The sequence below is a fragment of the Myotis davidii genome, unplaced genomic scaffold, assembly GCF_000327345.1.
Source record: "Myotis davidii unplaced genomic scaffold, ASM32734v1 scaffold125, whole genome shotgun sequence".
Classification (NCBI taxonomy): domain Eukaryota; kingdom Metazoa; phylum Chordata; class Mammalia; order Chiroptera; family Vespertilionidae; genus Myotis; species Myotis davidii.
The window spans coordinates 554,068-575,442 of record NW_006299390.1 but is presented as its reverse complement, the minus strand read 5'-3'; the positions used below and the strand labels follow the sequence as shown (position 1 = coordinate 575,442).

At 44.1% G+C, this 21,375-nt stretch overlaps 1 protein-coding gene across 1 annotated transcript in view; it reads right to left on the bottom strand.

The window, feature by feature from the left end:
• Positions 1–21,375, bottom strand: part of LAMB1 (laminin subunit beta 1) — a 71,916-nt gene that overhangs the window by 46,531 nt on the left and 4,010 nt on the right. The window contains exons 3-11 of the mRNA XM_006774860.2: positions 21,155–21,290; positions 17,404–17,477; positions 10,793–10,981; positions 10,638–10,701; positions 6,455–6,657; positions 4,167–4,287; positions 2,099–2,287; positions 1,656–1,835; positions 1,406–1,518 (exon numbers count right to left, since the gene is read on the bottom strand). Coding sequence (XP_006774923.1) covers positions 1,406–1,518; positions 1,656–1,835; positions 2,099–2,287; positions 4,167–4,287; positions 6,455–6,657; positions 10,638–10,701; positions 10,793–10,981; positions 17,404–17,477; positions 21,155–21,290 — 1,269 coding nt within the window. The remainder of the gene's footprint in view (positions 1–1,405; positions 1,519–1,655; positions 1,836–2,098; positions 2,288–4,166; positions 4,288–6,454; positions 6,658–10,637; positions 10,702–10,792; positions 10,982–17,403; positions 17,478–21,154; positions 21,291–21,375) is intronic.

Below are 21,375 nucleotides of genomic sequence, written 5' to 3'. Positions count from 1 at the left end.
GCAACGATGCCAATTTTCTCCAATAGAATTGCTCTGGCAGTAAGAGAGTTTTGGCAAATGTTTGGCAGGCCTTTAAATTTTTGTTAAGTTCGGTCTGTCATAAACTCCATAAAGAAAGTTTTTCAAGGATTTGTTTATGTGGAACCGTAGCCTAAAAAGCAAGGACTATTTTCACAACTGAAAGGTGAGGCGATCCCAGAGTCCTGGAACCACTGGAGATGGAAAGAAATGAGACAGAATCCATAGACGGGCAAAGAACTCTTATGCCTCAACATATGCATGTTTCCTAATGAGCAGATAAAAACCGGGCTCACCATTTAAATCAGACTTCCAGAAATTTACTTTAAGAATCTGCTAGGATATATGCAGTATGCATATTTAGTGATCATATAGTTTGGGTTCAGTAGTATTTCTTCTCCCAAATTATAAAAGCAATCACAAAAATGTAAGAGATATAGGATAATTTTTAAAAATCACTCTCATAATTATTCCACCTGGAATTCAGGATGATGAACTTTTGGGTATATTTCCTGCCAGATTTTGTTTTCCTTGATGAATTATTTCCTACATAATCAAGATACCACTCATATCATGAGGTTTTGTTTTGTTTTATTTTTTTACCACCATAAGCATTTCCTCATGTTGCTGTTATTTTCAGTGGCAACCAAATATCACACTGTATGGAAGCCCCCAAATTTACTTAACTATTTTCCCCCACTGTTGCTTCTAAGTTTTTTGCTGTGACTAATGAAAGATGCAATGATTTATTGGGTGATCACTTCATTAGATACATAATATCTAATCACTATGTTATACACCTGAAATGAATACAATATTATATGTCAACTGTAATCGAAAAATAATCTTAAAGATACTATGAGTCCTCTGGTGAATCCCTTTTTGACCAATTTTCTGATTCTTTCTTTAGGATCAATACCCAGAAGTGTGATTACTGGGTCAAAGAATATGTGCATTTCTACAGGCTATTGATACTTAGCTCCAAATTTTCAAAACTTATAGCCAATTTGCATTTCTATCAGCAGCATATGAGTACCAGCCCTTCATTTTGTCTGTGTTAGTCAGCATTCCCATTTTTTAAAACTTGTATTAATTTTGTCTGTAAAAACGGCATTTCACGGAGGTTTTCTTTTACAATTCCGAGAGTGGCGGTGAACAGCTTGTCAAAATTATTCCTTTGTAGTCGATGTGTCTCTCTCACATTGATGTTCCTCAGGTGAGGATTAAAAAAAATTTATTCCTTAGTAATTCCTCTTTTGTGAAGTTTCTACTCATGTAACCTTTACATATAAGGGTGATGACAGAATCTACAATAGGGGAAAGCATTCTCTATTAAAACATGTCATATTCACAAACTACCCACCCAATGCAATGAGGCTTTACCTACCACACACTGGTCACAATGCCGTCCTGTCACCAGACGCTTACAGTAGCAGTAACCACTCTCAGAGTCACAAGGATTGGCGCCAGGGATTGTTCCCAGAGGATTGCAAGCGCAAGCTTTATTGAAGATAAAACGAAGTAAAGAAACATAAACCAAGCGAGTCCGAAGCAGGAGTCTGGATTTAGAATTGCAAAGGAGTCTGGGACTTATGCACACATGAGAACTTCCCAAACTTTTGAACGAATGTACTTACATTTGCAACCAAATGGATCTTCGGCACTTAAGCCATAGAAGCCTTCTTTGCAAATATCACAATGTTCTCCTTCCACGTATAATTTACACCGACACTGACCAGCAATGAGCCCAGCAGAAAAATCCGTGTAACTGTCACAGATGCCCTCATTCTGAGAGCCAGCTGGATCACAGGTACATTCTAGCAAGAATGAAAAGCACCAGGTTACACAACGTGTGTTTGTATAAGTACATACATTCTCCTTGTCCTTCAAATGTCACAAAAATAGACTAAAGAAGGCTTTTCTTTACTACCAAGTAAATTCCACTCCCGGCATCCTATGCAGCAGATAAAATAAGGCTGAGTCTCATGCCCACACAATGAGTTCCTACAGAAGGATGGTGACTACCACACTGTGCAAACCGAGTCCAACAGGCCCCACCCCGTGGCCTGTCCCCACTTACGTTCACAGAAGTTAGGATCTCGGACGTCTCTCTCTGGGTGCTGATAGTAGAAGGGTTTGCACTGCTCACAGCTGCGTCCCATTGTGTTGTGCTGACAGTCGTCACACACTCCTCCACTGACGTTCCCAGTGGCCAAGAAGACTGCCATGTCAAAGTGGCACGAGTTGGAATGTTCGTTGCAGTTACACTCTGCGTGACAAGACCAATGTCAAGTAAAGCCTTTTGAAGTCTGTTGACTAATGGAGGGTGGGGGTGGCAGGAAGGAACCTCCTTGTGGAAACTAGGGATGAAGTTCAGGCAAAACAGCAACAAACCAGAAGGCACTGTGGTGGAAAGGACATACCCACCGCTGCGTCACCTGAAATCCCATGTCAAGCTGGAACCTTCCAAGTGTGGACTTTAGGAAAGAAACTCAACAACCTGCCCTCCTTGGAAGACAATGGGCTACAAAACGTTGAAAACCTTTGGGGGAAAGTCCCCGTGGGGGCTTCTTGGCAGGAAGGCTGTCAGCTGCCCGGAGGACCCCTTTGGGTCCCGCTCGGGTGGGATGGGAAGACGTCAATCACCCCAGAGGATTTTCTAGGCAACGTGTTCCTGGCATAGCCTGCGCGGGCCGCCAGCTTTGAGGAACATGGTCTGAAGGCCTGATTCACTCCTCCCCACTCCCACCCCCTCACCAGGCCAGGCTCCTTAGTGAGAACTGAGGTCTGCCGAGCAGCCATCCAGCCGGCTTCAGGGCAGTCTGTTCCTCCTCTAGCCTACTCGGCAGTCATCCTGGTCCAAGCCAGCTTTCATCATAATCTTCGCACTCTCACGATCAACAATCCTCCTGGATCCCTTTATCATCTCACAGTGAAGCTTAACTCAGCGTGGCCCTCACGGGGCTTTACATTCTAGCCCAGTGATGGCGAACCTATGACACGCGTGTCAGAGGTGACATTCGAACTCATTTTTTTGGTTGATTTGTTAGATGGCATTTAAATATATAAAATAAATATCAAAAATATAAGTCTTTGTTTCACTATGGTGACAGATATCAAAAAATTTCTATATGTGACATGGCACCAGAGTTAAGTTAGGGTTTTTCAAAATGCTGACCTGCCGAGCTCAAAAGGTTCACCATCACTGTTCTAGCCTCATCTCTCCCCGTCACACATGTCCTGGAGACAGAGAAGGTGTCTTATCCGCTGATGTCTGCTCTGTGCCCAGCAGAATGTTGCCCTTGATACATTGGTTGAATAAAATCTTCAAATCATTTCCCAGCCTAGATGCTGTGGTGGTCACCAGATGTCCCTGGGGCCTTGTGCTAAATGTTGTTCTCCTTATCTTAACTCCCTCCCACCTTCTCCCCTCCCCTTCTTCTTCTTATCTAAACCAGTGGTTCTCAACCTTGGCTGCACATTAGAATCACCTGGGAATCTTTTTAAAATCCTGATTTCTGGGCCTCATCCTCCAGAAATTCTGTTTCTTTGTTACTAATGTTGTGGCCCCACCCCATAACCTGGACCACTCCAGCCCGCACTGCTTTCCGACCTTCTAGAACAGCCCTTCTCAGTGGGGGCAGGGGCAGACACGCTCCAGAGGGGAGGACAGTATATGGGAATCACTGCGTGTGGGGTTAGAAGGGTGGCAGTGTGCAAACACCTCTGCCCAGAGAATCCCACTGGGATGGATGGATGGAAGGAAACCAGAGGCTGCAGCTGGGCTGGCAAAGAAACAAGGCCAAACATCCTACTCCACGGCCCACCTTAATCATCTCCCAGGCCATACTTTTCTTTCATTTTTCTCTCCTGGGCATCTTGCCTTCAAAACAGGTACAATGTCAGGGACAACATCTTCGTCTTCTACTGAATTTGCTAAACACCTAGGTGGTGCTCAGTAAATAGTAATTTATTAATTTAACTGGGTGAATATTGGTCTCCTAAGAGTATCAGGGTAAAGCTGGGAAAAGGGTAGTAACTTTTTTTTTTTTTCTTTTTTCAAAATAGTGTACTATCACCTTCTCTCTTACCCAAAGATGGATACGGTGTCTGAAACGACTCAACATGTCCCTCTGGCTGAGACTTACTTTTGCAGGCATGGCTGTTTCGACCTTCGGCTGGTCTCCATGGTAAATCATGGTAGAAGTCCATGCACAGTTCACAGTTCAAGCCCTTGGTATTATGCCTGCACATGCAGTGGCCATGAACCTTGAAAGTTGTAAAAACAGGAAAGAGCAGAGTAAGAGGTATGCCAATGGCTAGATTTTTCCACGATCAATGGAAAATATAACCCCTTTTCATACCAGTTCTAAGCTCTAGTGCACCACAGTGCGGGTCTGTTTTTATTTGGTTCCTCCCCACGGTGAGTTCCATCTATTTTGTTGATGGCTATAGCACTCGTCTCTAGGAACTGTTCCTACTATATAATGGAAACTCAAAACATATTTTATTAAAGTATCAATGGAAAGAACCCAGATGAAGGAAAATAGTAACTTAGGAATATTTTAAAAACTATAAAACTAGTTACTTATGAGTTAAAAAAATGTATTATGATAGAAATCAACAAAAGTTATAATGGAGAATTAAATTATACACACCACTTGGGAACAACTCACATTACTGCAAGTTTTGCCACTTATGCCGTATGAAAGATATTTGTTTGCTTGTTTTGTTTTTTTAAAAATATATTTTATTGATTTTTTACAGAGAGGAAGGGAGAGAGATAGAGAGTCAGAAACATTGATGAGAGAGAGACATCGATCAGCTGCCTCCTGCACATCTCCCACTGGGGATGTGCCCGCAACCCAGGTACATGCCCTTGACCGGAATCGAACCCGGGACCCTTCAGTCCGCAGGCCGATGCTCCATCCACTGAGCCAAACCGGTTTCGGCTTGTTTTGTTTTTTTTACTTCTGGCACAGCACTTAAATTTTTTTTCAACCAATTATTTTACATTTACATTCTACCTTTTACAATTTTTTTTCCTTTAAGAAACGAAATATAAAAACTCAGAAAAAACATACACATTATTTTGCTTTATGGGGGCCCATGATGCACTATTCTGCATTGTGTCACTGCAAGACACACTTAAGCCCCTGAGGCACATACACCGTAAGCTCTCGCAGCCTACCAAATGGCATGTATGCGGGCGGGCACCTCACCATAACACTAGTCTCTGCAGAATGGAATTCGGGAACAGGACAGACAGGTCCACCCTGCACCCACTCTGACAGGAATGCAATTAGCAGAAGACTAATATCATGTCATTACAAGGTGGTTTCACATAGACTGAAAAATAGCTCCAAAGTACATACCACAGGACTCTACAGTTTCTGAACAAACAGTCCAATGCACTGCGTGATGCATTATAGTGACATGACTGCAAGACATTAGCTACACACCCAAAAGGCTACAGCGAAAGTAAATATAATCTTGACAGGGTTCTCTGATGTCGCAACAAGATTAGGATAAGTCCTCCCTCTAGGCTCCGTTAAAAAGTCAACTTTATGCAACAACTTCTCACGAGAGTGAAGGGAAGACAAGTTTTAGACGGTCAAGTGCACTCAACCCTGCACCTTCTTCAATGGGACTCATAAGCTTTGAGAAGGCAAACAGCAAGCCGTCAAGGCCCAGCCTTCATCGGGAAGGAAGGCCCGCAGTGCAAAGGAACCCTGGGGCAGACTCGGTTTGAATCTCCATCTGTCACATACTTATGTAGGGCCCTCTGGCAAACTCAATGCCCCGTCTCTTCTAATAAGGATAGCTGGTTTAATAAATCCTGTCTGGCTTTAACATCATCTGGGTCTACAAGAATTATCATTGTACTTAGAAAACTGGTAAAACACTCCATCTTAATCCATTTTGCAAATCACCCAAATCCCCAATTTTTAAAAGTACATGATTTAAGGACACAGGGGAAAAGGATGAAACTAGAAGATAGAAAGAAACAAAGTCCATTTAATTCCTAAATGATATTCTGTGGTTCTAGGTTCAAATTTCCAGTTTCTTTGGACTGGGATCAATTTCTGCCTTCTAGCATAAAGACTGGAATGCCTGTGATTTTTAACCTCCCCTAAAGTAAAGGAAGGTGTATTGTTATTTAGAGAACGTTTTAATATTTGTTGATTAAAGTATCTACTGTAGTATCAGCCGTAGCAACAATCTCCAAAAACGAATGCAGTGTCTGTGAGCAGTCCTCACATCCTCAAAGTCCAAGAAAGTCAGCGAAGGGAAAATCAACTAGGCTGCAAAGGCCTCATTGTAAGTCTGGAAAAATAAAACCCCTAGAAAACGTGAAAGGCTCATGGGAAGTCCAGCTTCCCTTTTCTTCAGATTCACCTGTGTGAGCAGAAACCCGCACGGAGCATTTGCTTACCATTCCTTCCACCTCTTCGTCGACTCCGTCCACGGGGGCACATTCGCTGGCATGGCCGTAGCAGAAGCAATTCCCTCGAACCACCATATCATAAACTGCATAGTAGTACTTCTCCCGGATTTCCATCCTGGAATCCAAAAGGTTATCTCCCAAAGTATGTAGTTTCACAAACTTGATTCTCAAGTTGGTGATTTTTAAGAGATCTATGAAGGACACCAAGCAGATGAAACGTCTGATCAAACAGGCAAGATTTCTTTTGCAGCTACACATCGTTTCTCTTCACCGCAAGGCATGACAAACTAAAAGAGCTTGTGTCAAGTTTACCCTCCTTGTCTGATCTCGATGATCATGATAGTCAAGTGTAACACGATGGGACAGTCTCTGGAAGACAGACAGGCTACAGCCTTCCCATTAGTTTAATGAGAATGTTTACTCTGTGATGGATTTGTGTGCAGATTGATGTTTCGGGAAGAATGCAAGAGCGGAGACATTTATGACTGAGGTGGCATGACTGTCAGAACCCACGGGCACACAGTAATCTAACTACTGCAATGCCATCTGGTTCCTGTAGCAACCAGTGCCAGTCTCGAAATCAGAAAATTCCATCCACGTGGGAAAGGGTTTATCAAAGCATCCAAATTCTCATTAACATCAGTGTAAGATAGTTAGGAAGAAACATACAGGGTGGGGCAAAAGTAGGTTTGCAGTTGTTCATAGAGATTATTGTACAATAATCTATTTATATAAAAGCCTAAGTGACCTTTACAACCGGTTGACCGAATGACCAGTTGCTATGATGCACACTGACCACCACGGGGCAGACACTCAATGCAGGAGCTGCCCCCTGGTGATCAGTGCTCTCCCACAGCCAACTTCCCATGCCAGTCAACCTCCCACGGTCCCTCCCCCGGCCAGCCTCGATCGCCAGCCAGGCCGAGGGACCCCACCCGGGCATGAATTTGTGCACTGGGCCTCTAGATAATAAACAACAATACAAGTATAAACTCTGTGTTTTGCGTACTCACAACTGTAAACCTACTTTTCCCGTACCTTGTATTTCTGTATTTATTTTTGGAGAGGTAAATACTATCTGAAATTCCCCACCATTTAGATGTATTCCAAGTTACTAAAATAGACTTAACACTATAGGATAACCACACTCCAGGTACAGAATATCTCAACCACGTTTTGAAGCAACATGACGATCTATAAGTTTCTTTGTCCTAGTTTTACAATACAAACTTACCAATATAATTACCAATAAAATACAATGGCAGGAGGATAAAGGAGCTTAGTATTAGCATGGTGGGGCAAATGGTTTTTTTCTCAATCTCTCTTATTTTATCTTCTTCTTCCTGGGTCTATAGATCTATGCTGATTATAGAAGCTGGGCAGCCAGCTGCATTCTCCAGTAACTTTATAAACCAAGAGCCATTCCTCCTTCTGATCAGCGTTTTCATTAATTACTAAGTCGCTGTTGCTACAGTGGACCCCACAAGATTGATTGTTCCATCTGCCCCCCCTCTTAACTCTGTAGCCTGAAACTGCTCCTAAGCTGTACTTTCATTTCTGCTGATGCAGCCTTATTTCCGCCCCCAGCCTTCTGATTCACAACACAAGGCAACAGGGAATTGGCCCAGCGCGTCAGATACTTTCAAAGCCTAAGTACAATTTTAAATACTCATAACATATGCATAGCTTACAATAGAGACGACAGAGGAGCCGTGGGTGGAAAGAGAAAGTCCATGACTCCATGCATGAAAGCTGGGCTCTTTGTAAAATCAAAAACTAAACAGAGGAACCGAATGGAATTTCTGAATGCCAACATTTCCTCCTGCACAAATGCTCCTACGGAGAAAGAGCACAAGCGCCCATTGACGAGGCCAAACAACAAACGTGAAGAGCAGCTGGAGTATTTAGAAACCCTTGAACTGATCTTTGTGGAAGCCCTCAGAAGAGCAAATACACTCCCCTCCGCTCTCCTGCCGTATTTTACAACAACTGAGTCTCGCATCGACTGCTGTTCCAAGAGGCAAAAATCACTTGTGAAGTGAGTCTCAAAGGTCTCAACAATAGAAACAACCAAAGAGCGATTGTTCCCTTGATTACAAAGTAAATCAAAAGCATGAACAGCTAAAATGGATGCTTCTTCGATCTAGAAATAGGTTTTCTGATGCCCTTTAATGGAAGACAACAGAATTATAAAGGCAACATGTTCCCCAAGTCCCACAAGTTTCACCTAAAAAGGAGTAGACCGTGAGTCCTTCTAGGGACATGGCATTGGGGTCCGGGGGTGGGGGTGAGGGGTATTAGGAGCCCAGGCGGACATTTCTCACAGCTGGACTTTGAGAGCAGGGAGGGCAGGCCCCACAGAGCTCACTCAGAAATCGCACAGGGCTGGACATGCCACTAAATATTTGTTTTACAACAGAATGAAAGAGCAAATTGCAGATCAGAGACAGTCTGGGCCACAGTGAAATTAAATTAAGTGGGGAAACAGCAGTCTCCTGGCAATGTCCCCTGGACTTCTTCCATTCTCCTTCTCCGTGCTTCAGGCTGGGGGCTCCGTGGGGTGCGGCCGTGGTTAAACAGGCCATGCCCAGCTGGGAGATAAGGATTGCTCTGCCCCACTACCTGCCTGTATGCAGCTCAGCAGTGGGGGGAGGGGGAGCGCCCCCCCTTTCATGCTGACTGGGGACCAGGCCTACACAGGACCTAAGCCACCGCTGACAGCAACAACAGTAGCAGCGCAGCTTCAACCTACCGAACGCTTTCTATGCGTCAGGCATGTTGGTAGGTGATTTATGTACATGAACTCATTTTCCCTCCCTAACAACCCTAAAGTCAGTATTACTCTCTCCATTTACAGATGAAAAAAAACAGAGGCTTAAAAAGTTTTAAGCAAATGACTTGCCCTAGGTCACAAAGCTATTAATACGCTGGCACTGGGACTGAAACCCAAATCTGTCTGACTCCAAAGCCCATCCTTGTAATTAGTGCCTATTCTGCCTCCCAAAAAGATCTTAAGGTAATTCTGAAAAAATCGTAAGCACGGTTACTGAATGCTGCATAGAGCTCTGAACTGAGAGTCCTAACTTAGGGGTTTAGGATCTGACATTAATGTCACCTCTCTCTCTGAGCTTCAGTTTACTCAGCTGTAAAATGGAAATAAAACCCTCACCTCAGTGAACATATTGAACGTGGCTGAGACTTCTGATTTCGCTCACTATTCTTTCTTTTCTCCCTTTGACATAAAGCCCTAGACAAGAGAGTGAGAGCGCATGGCCATCTAGCTAGAGTTGTTCTGCAGCGTAGCCTGCAGTCTAGCATGTGACTAATTGTGGCCAATGAGATGTGAACAGAAGTGATAATAGCTTCTGTGTCACTTGCCCTTCACTTCTTCCCCTCCCACAGGTTGGGACAAAGCCATTGGTTCAGTTCTAACCATGCGGACAGATAGAATAAGACAGAAGGAACCTGGGAACCTGGGTGACCTAATGGCTAGGGTTCCCAGATTTAGCGATAAAGACACAAGATGCTCAGTTAAATTGAATTTCAGACAAACCATCATTTTTTAGTATAAATATGTCCCAAATATCACATGGGACATAGTTATATTATGGGGTATACTTGTGATAGTCCCAGATATTACATAGGACATAGTTATACGAAAAAAATAATTCACTGTTTATCTGCAAGTCAGATTTAACCGGATGTCAGTCTGTCTTTTATGTAGTGAGCCTACATGTGGCAATTGAGCGCCTCTTCTCTGAAAATCCCTCTGGGTGGTTTTGTCAGAGAGAAGTAACCTTCCATTTACTTGAGCCACTGTATTTTTTGGGACACTTCATTACAGCAACTTAATGTATGTGTGTGTGTGTGCTTACACACACATACTAGTAAACATATATTATACTGAGCAAAATAAGTAAGGTATTATGACAAGCATAACTGCTTAAGTATTATGACATCAGTCTTTTACTCTTATCAAAATGTATTACCCATCAACGAGGACTTTGATTACTGCCAATTTCGAGTTTCTGGTAGGATTGTGCAGAGAAGAAAAGAAATGAAGAGGGTGGATTTAGCACTGTATATTTAGATTCTGGGTAGCAGTGCTCTGGCTAAGAGTTCTTCCATGATTGCTATTTTCCATCAAACTTTTATCTGAAAACAAGCTTACTCTGTATCCTTGGACTATAAGGATCATCTATTTTGAACGCAGGATCTAAAGCCCGAAATATCACCTAAAAATAGAGAGAAGAGTAATTGGTATTTCTGCAATGATCAAAAACTAGATTTGCAAGTAGAATGTAATACAAAAAAAGGCAAACAAACCTCTCCTTCTGTTGAGGGTTCAATGTCAGAATATCGGGAATCACAAATTATATCATCCACGTTCTTCATGGGGCCCGTTGAAACGCCCGGAAATGAGCTCTCACAGTCATAAGCGAAGTATCTGTACACGCCCCAGGTTTTCCCAAAGTCCGACGATCGTTCTATCAGCATCGCGGCTGGGCGGAATGTCTAAAGGCAGGGTGGGAAAGACTCATTTGATGTTTTTCTGTTGTTGTTTTTTTTAATCTCAAATGAAAATAACACTCAACTGTGTGCCACACCATGAATGCTTGTGGCTGGTATTGCAGACAATAGTTGGACTTCAAGTACTTCAAGCTGTTCCATGGGACCTCTTCTTGCAAGGAAAGTGTTTAGCCTCTAAATTTTGCACTTTCTCCCACCCTACCAAGACTAGTAAGCTGTTTCTCTTTAGAAGCTGATTATAAACAGGCCTTAATAGCAAACAAGTTTTGATACATTTAGTCACCAGGCCCATAAGATGACTGGTTAGTATGAGTGCTTATTCTTTCCATCTTTCATTTAATTATTCAACAGCTGTGTAATAACGACAGCTCCGTACCATACACTGGTCTATATGCTGTAGACAGTCCAATGAGGTACCAAAATAGATATAAATCATTTACAACACAATACATCAAACACCACAGTAGAGTCACATGTGGTGTGCTTTGGGAAAACAAGAGGAAGGAATTACTAACTCAGGAATCTGGGGAATCCACTCCTTAGCTATACACCCAAAAGAACTGAAAACAGGGACTTGGACCGGTGTGTGTACATGAACGTTCCTAGCAGCATTATTCACAACAGCCAAAAAGTAGAAACAACTCAAATGTCCACCGACAAATGAATAAATAAAAACAATATACATACAATGGAATATTGTTCGGCCATTAAAAGGACTGAAATTCTGATATTTCCTACAGCACAAATGAGCCTTGAAAACATTATAGTAAGTGAAATTAGCCAGGCACAAAAGAACAAATATTTCACTTACATGAAATGTCCTGAATAGGCAAGTACACAGAAATAGGTTAGAGGTTTCCAGGGGTTGTCGGGAGGGGTCAATGAGGAGTTACTGCTTAATGGGTAGAGTTTCTATTTGGGGTGATGAAAAGTTCTGGAAATAGATAGTGGTGATAGTTACACAAGGTTGTAGCTATACCTAATGCTACTGAACTGTACACTTCAAAGGGGTGAAGAGGGCAGAGTAGGAAGGAATTTGTTTGCCATGCTAAGGGGTTTCCTTTATCTTTATGCAATGAAAGGGCAACAGATTTAACTGGACAAAATGAACTGGCAGAGATACTGGACATGGAAAAAAAATGAGACAAGGAAACCAAGAGACAGAAAAAAGATGAAGGTCTTAACTCAAGCCTTACAGTTTGAATACAGATAAAGGAATGGAATTGACTACTAAAAATGTAGTGAAAGTAAAATATACTGAATTGCACTTGGGGATCAATTAGGTTTCAGTGCAAAGGGAGGGAGAGGAAAGAAACACAGGCACCTGAGCTTGGGTAGCTGTGGGGACTGTGCTGCTAATAACAAAGACACAGGAAAGATGTGAAGGCATTTGGTTTTGGACTAATGACATGTGAGGCATCCACATGACGACGCCCACTGGACAATTGAAAACAGTGGTCTGCAAGGATGGAGCGTGAAACATGGATTTGGGAACACTGTATACATACAATATTTGAAACCTCCACATAAATAACTTCTCCCCACAAAGCAATGGGCAAGCCCTGGCCAGTGTGGCTCAGTTGGTTGAGTGCCGTCCCGTGCACCAAAAGGTCGCTGGTTGAATTCCTGGTCAGGGCACATGCCTGGTTGCAGGCTTGATGCCGGGGGTGGGGGGCTGGGGCAAGATAAATGAAGGGGGCAGCCAGTTCATGTTTCTCATGTCGATGTTTCTCTCTCTCCCTCTAAAAACAAAACAAAACAACAACAAAAATGGGCAAAATAAAAGAGAGCCAGTCAGTGCTCCAGGAAAATCCATCAGCAAAGGGCTAGACAAGGAAGGAGAGTGGTGCCTTGAACTTTAATTATATTATTTCATTTAACCTTCCGTTATGGACTGAATTGTGTGGTCTCAAAATTCTTATGTTAAAGACCTAACCCCCAGGATCTCACACTGTGACTGTACTTGGAGGTAGGGTCTTTAAAGGCATAAGTAACGTGAAATGAGGCCATTACAGTGGGCCCTCATCCACCACGACTGGTGTTCTTTATAAGAAGAAATTAGGCTACAGACATGTATAGAGCGAAGACCATGTGCAGACACAAGGAGAAGACAGCCATCTGCAAGTCAAGGAAAGAAAAGGCCACAGAAGTAACCAACTCTGCTGACACCTTGACCTGGGACTATTGTCTAAGATAGTGGTTGCCAACCTTTCGGACCTCACGGACCACAGTGGTCCACAGACCAGCGGTTGGCGACCTCTGGTCTAAGCCACCCAGTGTGTGGTGCTTTGGATGGCAGCCCTAAGGAACTACTTTGGCCTCACAACACATTTGTCTTACGGATGAGGAAACTGAGGCTCAGAGATATCAACTGACTTGCTAGCTATCGGCAGAGCTTAGATTCAATCCCAGCTGAATGAAGACCAACCCTATCTTTCTGCCTCGGTAGCTAACGGCATAATAGAAGACTGAAAATGGATGTCAGAGAAGAAGGAACGAGAAGATAGAAATCCTGGAAACTGAGGCAGGACAGAGGTATAGGGGGGTGTGGTGAACAAGGTCAACTGGAAATAAGGGATGAATTAGAATGAGCATTGAAAGTAGGCAAAGGCTTCAACACTGATGAACAGTGTAAGTGCATTCTGGGACGTGAAGTGAGATTCCAATGGAGGAAGTGAAGCGGACCTTGCAGACAGACACTTCTGAATTAAAACCAATGCCCAACAGAAATCTGGGTGACAACTAAAGATACATTCCCAGGCCTCCTCTTGCCTCTCTTAATCCTGATGGTCTTTTTCACGGATAAGAGGAGACAAGTGTCCGATAATGAAGGTCACATTTTGACAGTTTTTGATTTAATCAACAACTAGTTGTTCAAGTCCTTTTCTTTTTTTTTTAATCTATTCAGGACTATTAAAAAAATGATACTTTATTAGAATTTTAAAGTAAGGGGGGAAACCCCAATGGCTAACTGAACCAGGGCACACTCCCCATGAGAACAGCTCCCCGGTGGTGATGTTTGGGGACAGACCAGCCTGATGTCTGTGTCATAAGGGAGCAGAGAGGAAAAGCCTCACAGCCAGTCCTGGCGAGGCTTCCTTCTCCCTCCCTTCTGGAAATTTCTGAGTCCCAAAGGGCCACCGACGGATTATCCAATTTCCTGTGGAGTTAAGAAGCTGCTGGAAACGAGAACAACACATTTTACCTACAGAACGGAAGCCTTTCCACGCTCTCTGCTTAGTCACCAACCTCTTCAGGCCCCACAATGCTGCACAGCTGCCTCTGAATTTATACTAAATAAAAGGGCTGTGCGTTTGAAAACATCTGGCTATAGGCAAAAACACACCGAGTATATGCTAAACAAATTTTGCCAGCCTAAGAAAATACAATCCGCTTAGCAACCAGCCATCTCCACGGCAAACACAATTAAGAGTGACGTGTATTCTTCATCCTCACCCGCTTCCTGTCCTCACCATTGTTAATAGTGTCACTACCCTCTAGTTACTCAGCTCCGACATCTGAGTAATCTTTGATTCAGCCCTTTCCTTACCTTTCCTTCCACTGCTCAGCTCATCTTTCTCCAAGTCATGGTTTGAGCGGCCTTTGATTCTAAGGGGTCCAACTGACTTCCTTAGAAAACGGGCTCCACCTCTGGGCGATGATTCTCAGAGGCACGAGTAGCAGGGGCAACGGGATATGTGTGATCAGGAAAGCTTCCCAGAATGCTTCCCAAGACCTCTGGGCTGCAGGAGGCGGCTCCCTCCTACCCGAGGGTCACAGTCAGCCTGTGTGTGGACACCAGCCCTCTCGTCAGTCAGCCCTTCCTCGACACTGACCTCAACAAGAAGCCCCCAAGGTTGTCCCAGGCTCTCCTTCGCCATTCCCGCTTGACTCCCTCCCTGAAACACAGGTCTCAATTCCTTGTCAATTGTTCCCTATTTCCTATGAAGTTCACATTCCTCAGCAAGGAGTCAAGGTCCTTCTGTCACCTTACTTCCCTTCCTCCCCTCACGGCCCACAGCAAATCCACACTGTACGTGCTGAACAAGCCTTGCCAGGAGAGTCCCACCAGCAGGGCCTTGTTCTCAGGCTGTTTCCTCTGCCCAGAAGGGCTTTGCTTCCACCTCCTCCCACTGAAATCCTGCTCATTCCCCCTGGCCCAGGTCCAGGGCAGCCCCAGTCCTCTCCCCATGAGGCTCTCTCTCCTATCCCAGGCTCAAGTTACTCTCCCACGCCTCCATGCTAATGTACATGATCTGAACTTCTGCTATGGCAGCTGGCATATTCTGCCTTGTATTAGAAGTTATTTGTAAGTATGTTTCTTCCCTAGAAGCCTGGAAGCTCTGGGTGGGCAGTAACTCCTCTATCTTTGTAAAGCCCTGGCCAGGATGGCTCAGTTGGTTGGGCATCAGCCCGTGCACTGAAAGGGTGCCAGTTCGATTCCTGGTCAGGTCACATGCCCGGGTTTCAGATCTCCATCTACAGTAGATGTTGTGTAGGAGGCAGTTGCTCGATGTTTCACTCTCATGTCGATGTTTCTCTCTCTTTCTCCCTCTCCCCTCCTCTCTCTCTCAAAAAAAATTTTTTTTCAAAGTTTTTTTCAAAAGCCCATGAAGCCTGGAACAGTTTCTCACAAACACAAGATGGCTGGTTTCATTGACTTATTCACTTATCAGTAAATTAGAGCAATTATGTGCCAAGCATTAACATATATACAAGTGATCACGTTTCCACTATGGGCCCGGGTAGCAAGATTACCCCTATAACCAGAACAGAGGGGTGTGTCACACACCCTCATAACACAGGTGTTGTTACTGTTCCACTTTACCAAGGGGGAAGCCAAAGCTCTGGCCACACATGCCAGGAAGGGGCAGAATGGGGATTCACACCCAAGTTTGTCCAATGCCACTTAGATGTTGCTGTTTACACGAGCTAGAACCAAAAGGATGAGTTCTCTCTCATAAAGTCTGACAACCTGCACCCATTCTTCACATCTCAGTTATTCAATCACCACCTCCTCCATTTGACCCTCTGCACTGTGGTGCAGAATCCATCCTTGGCCCACTGGGTTCACTTAAACGAGTTTCAACTACAGAATACGTGCCCCAAGGACTTTTAGATAACAAAAAAAATCTCAGAACTACCCATGTATGTAAACAGAAGCCTCTTCCAAAGTAAAAGATAGGACCATAAACATTAATAAAGATGACTGAGCATATTCAGGTGTCACATAACATGAAGGCAATACCCTCACGCGTAGCTGAGTGTTCATTTCAACTGCCAGGCTGAGTGTGCGATCAATGAAGGGACAAGGAGTAAGTGAAGAAGGTGTTTAGTGGAAGCCCTCCCCACCCTGGCGGTATCGGGTGTCACAGTGTAAACGGTCAGCAGTAACCGCAGGGAATGAGCAGCCCGGTATGTGGCCTTGCAGCTGTGTAGTCCTTGGCATTCTGATTACGATTCCCATGTTCAGAGTGGCTCTAACCATTCTTACTATTAACAACAAGGCCTGTACACTCTAATTAGCCTTGACTATCCAGGGCCTCTGGTGTGGTTCCCACAGCATTACAATCCTCTACTCCTGCTTATTTTGTTGCCCAGGTCCCATCTGACCTCCTCGCCTGCCCCTGCCCCCGCCTCCCCGGCTTCAGTAGAGGACACAAGCGAGACTTTCATGACCACCTGCCCACATGGTCAATCTACCCTGGCACCTTCTCCGAGCCCGAGAGGGGGTAGATAAGGCCCCCGACTCCCACGGAAAACTATTCACAGGTGATTTGAATCGGAGAAGTAATAAGTAAATGATGGGTTTCGTGTGAACCAACATGTACTCTAAGCCATGTGAAGTCTGTCATTTCCAGGCAGCTGCTGAGGAGGAAACAAAGGGACTTTGTACAGAGGCATTCCCTGGTCCCGGAGTCATTTTACATCTCGAAAAGAATGAGAAAATCCGCGCTTAAGAAGGCCTGCACATTTCGTGAGGAACTGTACACTGTTCCCACAGATTCTGCAAAACCTTGGAAACGAAAGATAATACACTTCCTTTCCAGTTACCAAACTCAGCACTAAATCATCAACACAAGCGCTCAGGGAGTCACTCTCCAGATGTTTTATTGCGGTTGGGAGAGTCAGAGCTGCCTCTCTCTCCCCGGGGAAAGAAAAAGATACCTAGTTAAAAGTTTACAGCGGGAGTACCTTAGAATAGTGGCTTTCTCTGCTTATTGCTGTGTAGAGTATTTAAGCATAGTCATTCATGCCCGTGTTTAAAAACCTGCTCAACTATCCCAATGTATAGCAACAATCATGTTTAAGTGCCCATTTAGGTCAATTCGCAGCAGGCATGTTTTGAAAGTGGGAGTATACGGTGCTTTCACGTGTCATTTGTGAGGAAGTTATGGATTCCTTACCTTGAAGGTCATTATGAGATGAGTAAAATGGAATTCTGCTTCCAGATCCAGTTGGATGGTTACATTTTCCACGCCTATAGATATTTTTAAATGAAAAGGAAACAGCAAGGTGAACAGGCACATCTGTGAACAACTGAGACCATTAAGTTATTTTTTAAAAATATATTTTACTGATTTTTTACAGAGAGCAAGGGAGAGGAATAGAGAGTTAGCAACACCGATGAGAGAGAAACATCGATCAGCTGCCTCCTGCACACCCTCCTACTGGGGATGTGCCCACAACCAAGGTACATGCCCTTGACTGGAATCGAACCTGGGACCTTTCAGTCTGCAGGTCAATGCTCTATCCACTGAGCCAAACCAGTCAGGGCCCATTAAGTTATCTTTATGCTTCTCACAGAAAGCCTCTTTGCCTTCTACCTTAACCTGAAGGTGCAGACAAGATAATAAGACTCTGCCCTGCCCGGCTGGCGTGGCTCAGTGGTTGAGCATCAACCTATGAACCAGGAGGAGGTCACAGTTGATTCCCGGTCAGGGCACATGCCTGAGTTGTGGGCTCGATCCCCAGTAGGGGGCATGCAGGAGGCAGCCGAGCAATGATTCTCTCTCATCATTGATGTTTCTACCTCTCTCTCCCTCTCCCTTCCTCTCTGAAATCAATAAAAAAAATTTTTTTTTTAAAAATTAAGGTGTAAAGCCCAAGTCCAAGGATCCTCGTCTCCCACACACCCTTCTGGAGCTCAGCATGTGGACTCTGTTCCCGGGAATAAGGCATCTGGCAGAGTGCCTCCTGCTGCATCAAGGACATCTTTTCTTAGGAAACATCTCCCCAGCCCTCTAAGCCAAGAGGCTCTCCGAGGGGAAGGAGAGGGGCACTTCCTGTGCACAGCAGGGACTGGGCTTGCAGTCTAAAGCGCAAGGGCACAACCCGCCTTCAGAAGAAACACAAATGCTCCCTTTTCTCTACGGAGCAGCAAGGAAAAGAAATGAATCTACCACATATGTTAGTCATACTCCAATTTAGAAAAACCCAGCCCTGACGGAGAAGGCTTTGGATGCATTTCCACAGCTGGAAAACAAAGCCAAAGAGACAAAGGGTCCGTCCAGTAAACAAACGAGCCCAGGCAAATACTAACATCTCCCCTTTCCTGGGGAGAGCCTGCACAAACACATGAGTCTTTGCACCAGGCCCCGAGGGTCCATCAGAGCGGCTTTCACACACTGAAAAACCACTGGGATTCCAGAGACGGAAAAGGCCTGCCACCCCAGCCCTAGGACCCTGCCTGTTTGGGAGAGGAGACCTTTCCAGCTTTCCTACACTTCAGAGAGCTTTGGGGGTCCACCTTCCAGAGCAAAAGAAGCCTTAAGTGCAAGAAGACAGGAATGTGTCAGAATGAATCATGGCACTGGTGCTGGTGTATTTTCAGGAAACCAGCAGGACTTCTGAAATAAACTCTCATGCTGAAACTCTACCATGTCAACTGGGGGGAGGGGAAAGTGCTCACTGGGATGGATATGCGTTAGTTGGGAGGTTAAAGAAAAACATGATAGTTATACTAACTTTATCTAAATTCTTAGGAAGAACCACATTATAAACCTGGTCTGGACATTTCCTTTCAGATGAAATGTTAGCCAAGTAACCACAAGTCTCCCCTCTCCCAGGCTTTTAAAAACTCACGATATTTGTTCAAAGTGAAGAGATAACGAAATAACATAAATACCAACAAGACTGGTGCCATTTCTGCAACATAAGACCATGTGCTGCAATGTGTGGCCTAAAAGCACATTCCATTTTAGATTTATAACCTAATAAAGCACCACAGCTGTTTTGTGGGGTTTTTTTTAATATGGGAAGAAAAACCCATGGAGAAAAGAAACAAGGTCGTCTTCCACAGTGTATCTGATTGCTGTCAGACTAGGAATGGATCACCTTGGAGGGTAAGTTAGAAGTAGCTGTCTATGCCGACCCTGATTCTGTGCCTGAGAGCTGATCATTTAATGCCTTCATGTAAAGCTCATTTTGGACAGAAAACAGATAAAATCACATTTACAAAGAAAGTCCTTAATTGTCAACTATCAGACCACAGAGAGATGACAGGGGACAGTAACAATCGTCTGGCTTTCTAACGACCACGTTCCATCAGTCTCATGTCATCTAATCTTGTGTCAGAGCGACAGGAACCTAATGGAGAAACACCTCCTTTCTGGCATTTGGCCTCTCGTGCCACACAAATTAAAAACCGTAGAAATTTTTAAACTCCTGATGTTACCAAGAAAAACCCCTCCTCTAGAACGACAGCACCTGTTCCGGACATTTCCTTTCAGATGGAATGTTAGCAAAGGAGACCTCTGCTGACCTTGGTGAACTATTTTACGGTCTATCACCTAAAACGGGAACGGTGCCCATTCTAACGCTCAGGCATCCTTCCTCTGTCTCTCCATTTCACTGGAAGAACGAGAGCAGTCAGGAAATGCTCAGTCTACTCATGAGCTTGTGCTATTCCAGAAGTCCTTTGTGATTCAGGAACAGATTTACAGAAACTTCTTTCACCCTGATCTATCAACCCAGACATCCTCCCGTCAGAATTAACCAGGCTCTGACTGATGCATGCTCTCTGCGGACCAGTCTATCTCAATCAAGCTGGTAACCAATGGCGTCCTAAGGCCAACCAGTGAATAGCCAACCCTCCTCAGAAACCAACAATCTTCTAGAAAGCACGTGGGATTTTATAGTGGATGGTGACGAAGTCTAGTAGGAGTTCTTTACAGAACGATGAATGACTGCCAGCATCCACAAACTTCTCAGGTGTAGGGCATGTGATAATGAGATCTAGTAGTGTCCATGCTTTCTATGGCCAGGCTCAGGTTCATTTCTGAAAGCCCTTTCTCATATTTTTTAAAACATACATATTTTATTGATTTTTTTACAGAGAGGAAGGGATAGGGATAGAGAGTTAGAAACATCGATGAGAGAGAAACATCGATCAGCTGCCTCCTGCACACTCCCTACTGGGGATGTGCCCACAACCAAGGTACATGGCCCTTGACATGAATCAAACCTGGGACCCTTCAGTCCGCAGGCCAATGCTCTATACACTGAGCCAAACCGGTTAGGGCTCTCATAATTTTTTTTTTAAATCTAATGAATTACAAATATCATAACTCTACCTCTATTCCCCAAAGTTCACATTCAAGCTTGAAACAAATGCAAAACTAATTTTGGCTTAATTCCACAGCAATAATAGCAGTATATTTGATGAATTTAATAAACCAAAATCCAAAAGGCAAAGAAGGGACAAAGGATTGAAAGGGACACACTCACTGGGGAAACTGACTTGGGTATATTCATGTCGACCAAGTCTTTGAAAAACCACACCCAGTGCTTATTCATAGCACTATTATTAAGTTTTCTTTCGATAGAAGGAAGGTGATGGGGGCTTGGGGATTGATCAAAATGAAAGATGCTACATTTTTGTGGAAGAAGAAGGGCCTGAGATAGTATAAGGCCTTCCCACGCCCTCCTCAGCACCTGCACACACGCCCCAAAGGCCCCCTCAGAATGAGGACTGTGAATTTCTTTGGTCTAGCATGAAAGACTGCCTTCTGGTAGGAAGTGCATGAGAAGTTCGGGCAGTACATCTGTCAAAGGCCGTGATCACAGGACAGAGGAACCATCGTCATTATAAACACCCAGGAGTCTAAACCCCTTTCAATCACATTCCACAGACTTGTTCCCACACCAACCACATACCATTTTCAGATTGCCACCAAATCTTAAGGCGGTTTGGAGCAAATGTAGTGACCACATTTTCAATGAGATGACTGTCAGGATTGAGGGTCTCATGATAAGGATCTTGAGAATTGCAAATGAAGCATTTTTTGTCCTCCTGAAAGCAAAGTGAGTTTCATGAGTCTAGGAAACAATCTCTCTCTCTCTCTCTCTCTCTCTCTCTCTCTCTCTCTCTCTCTCTG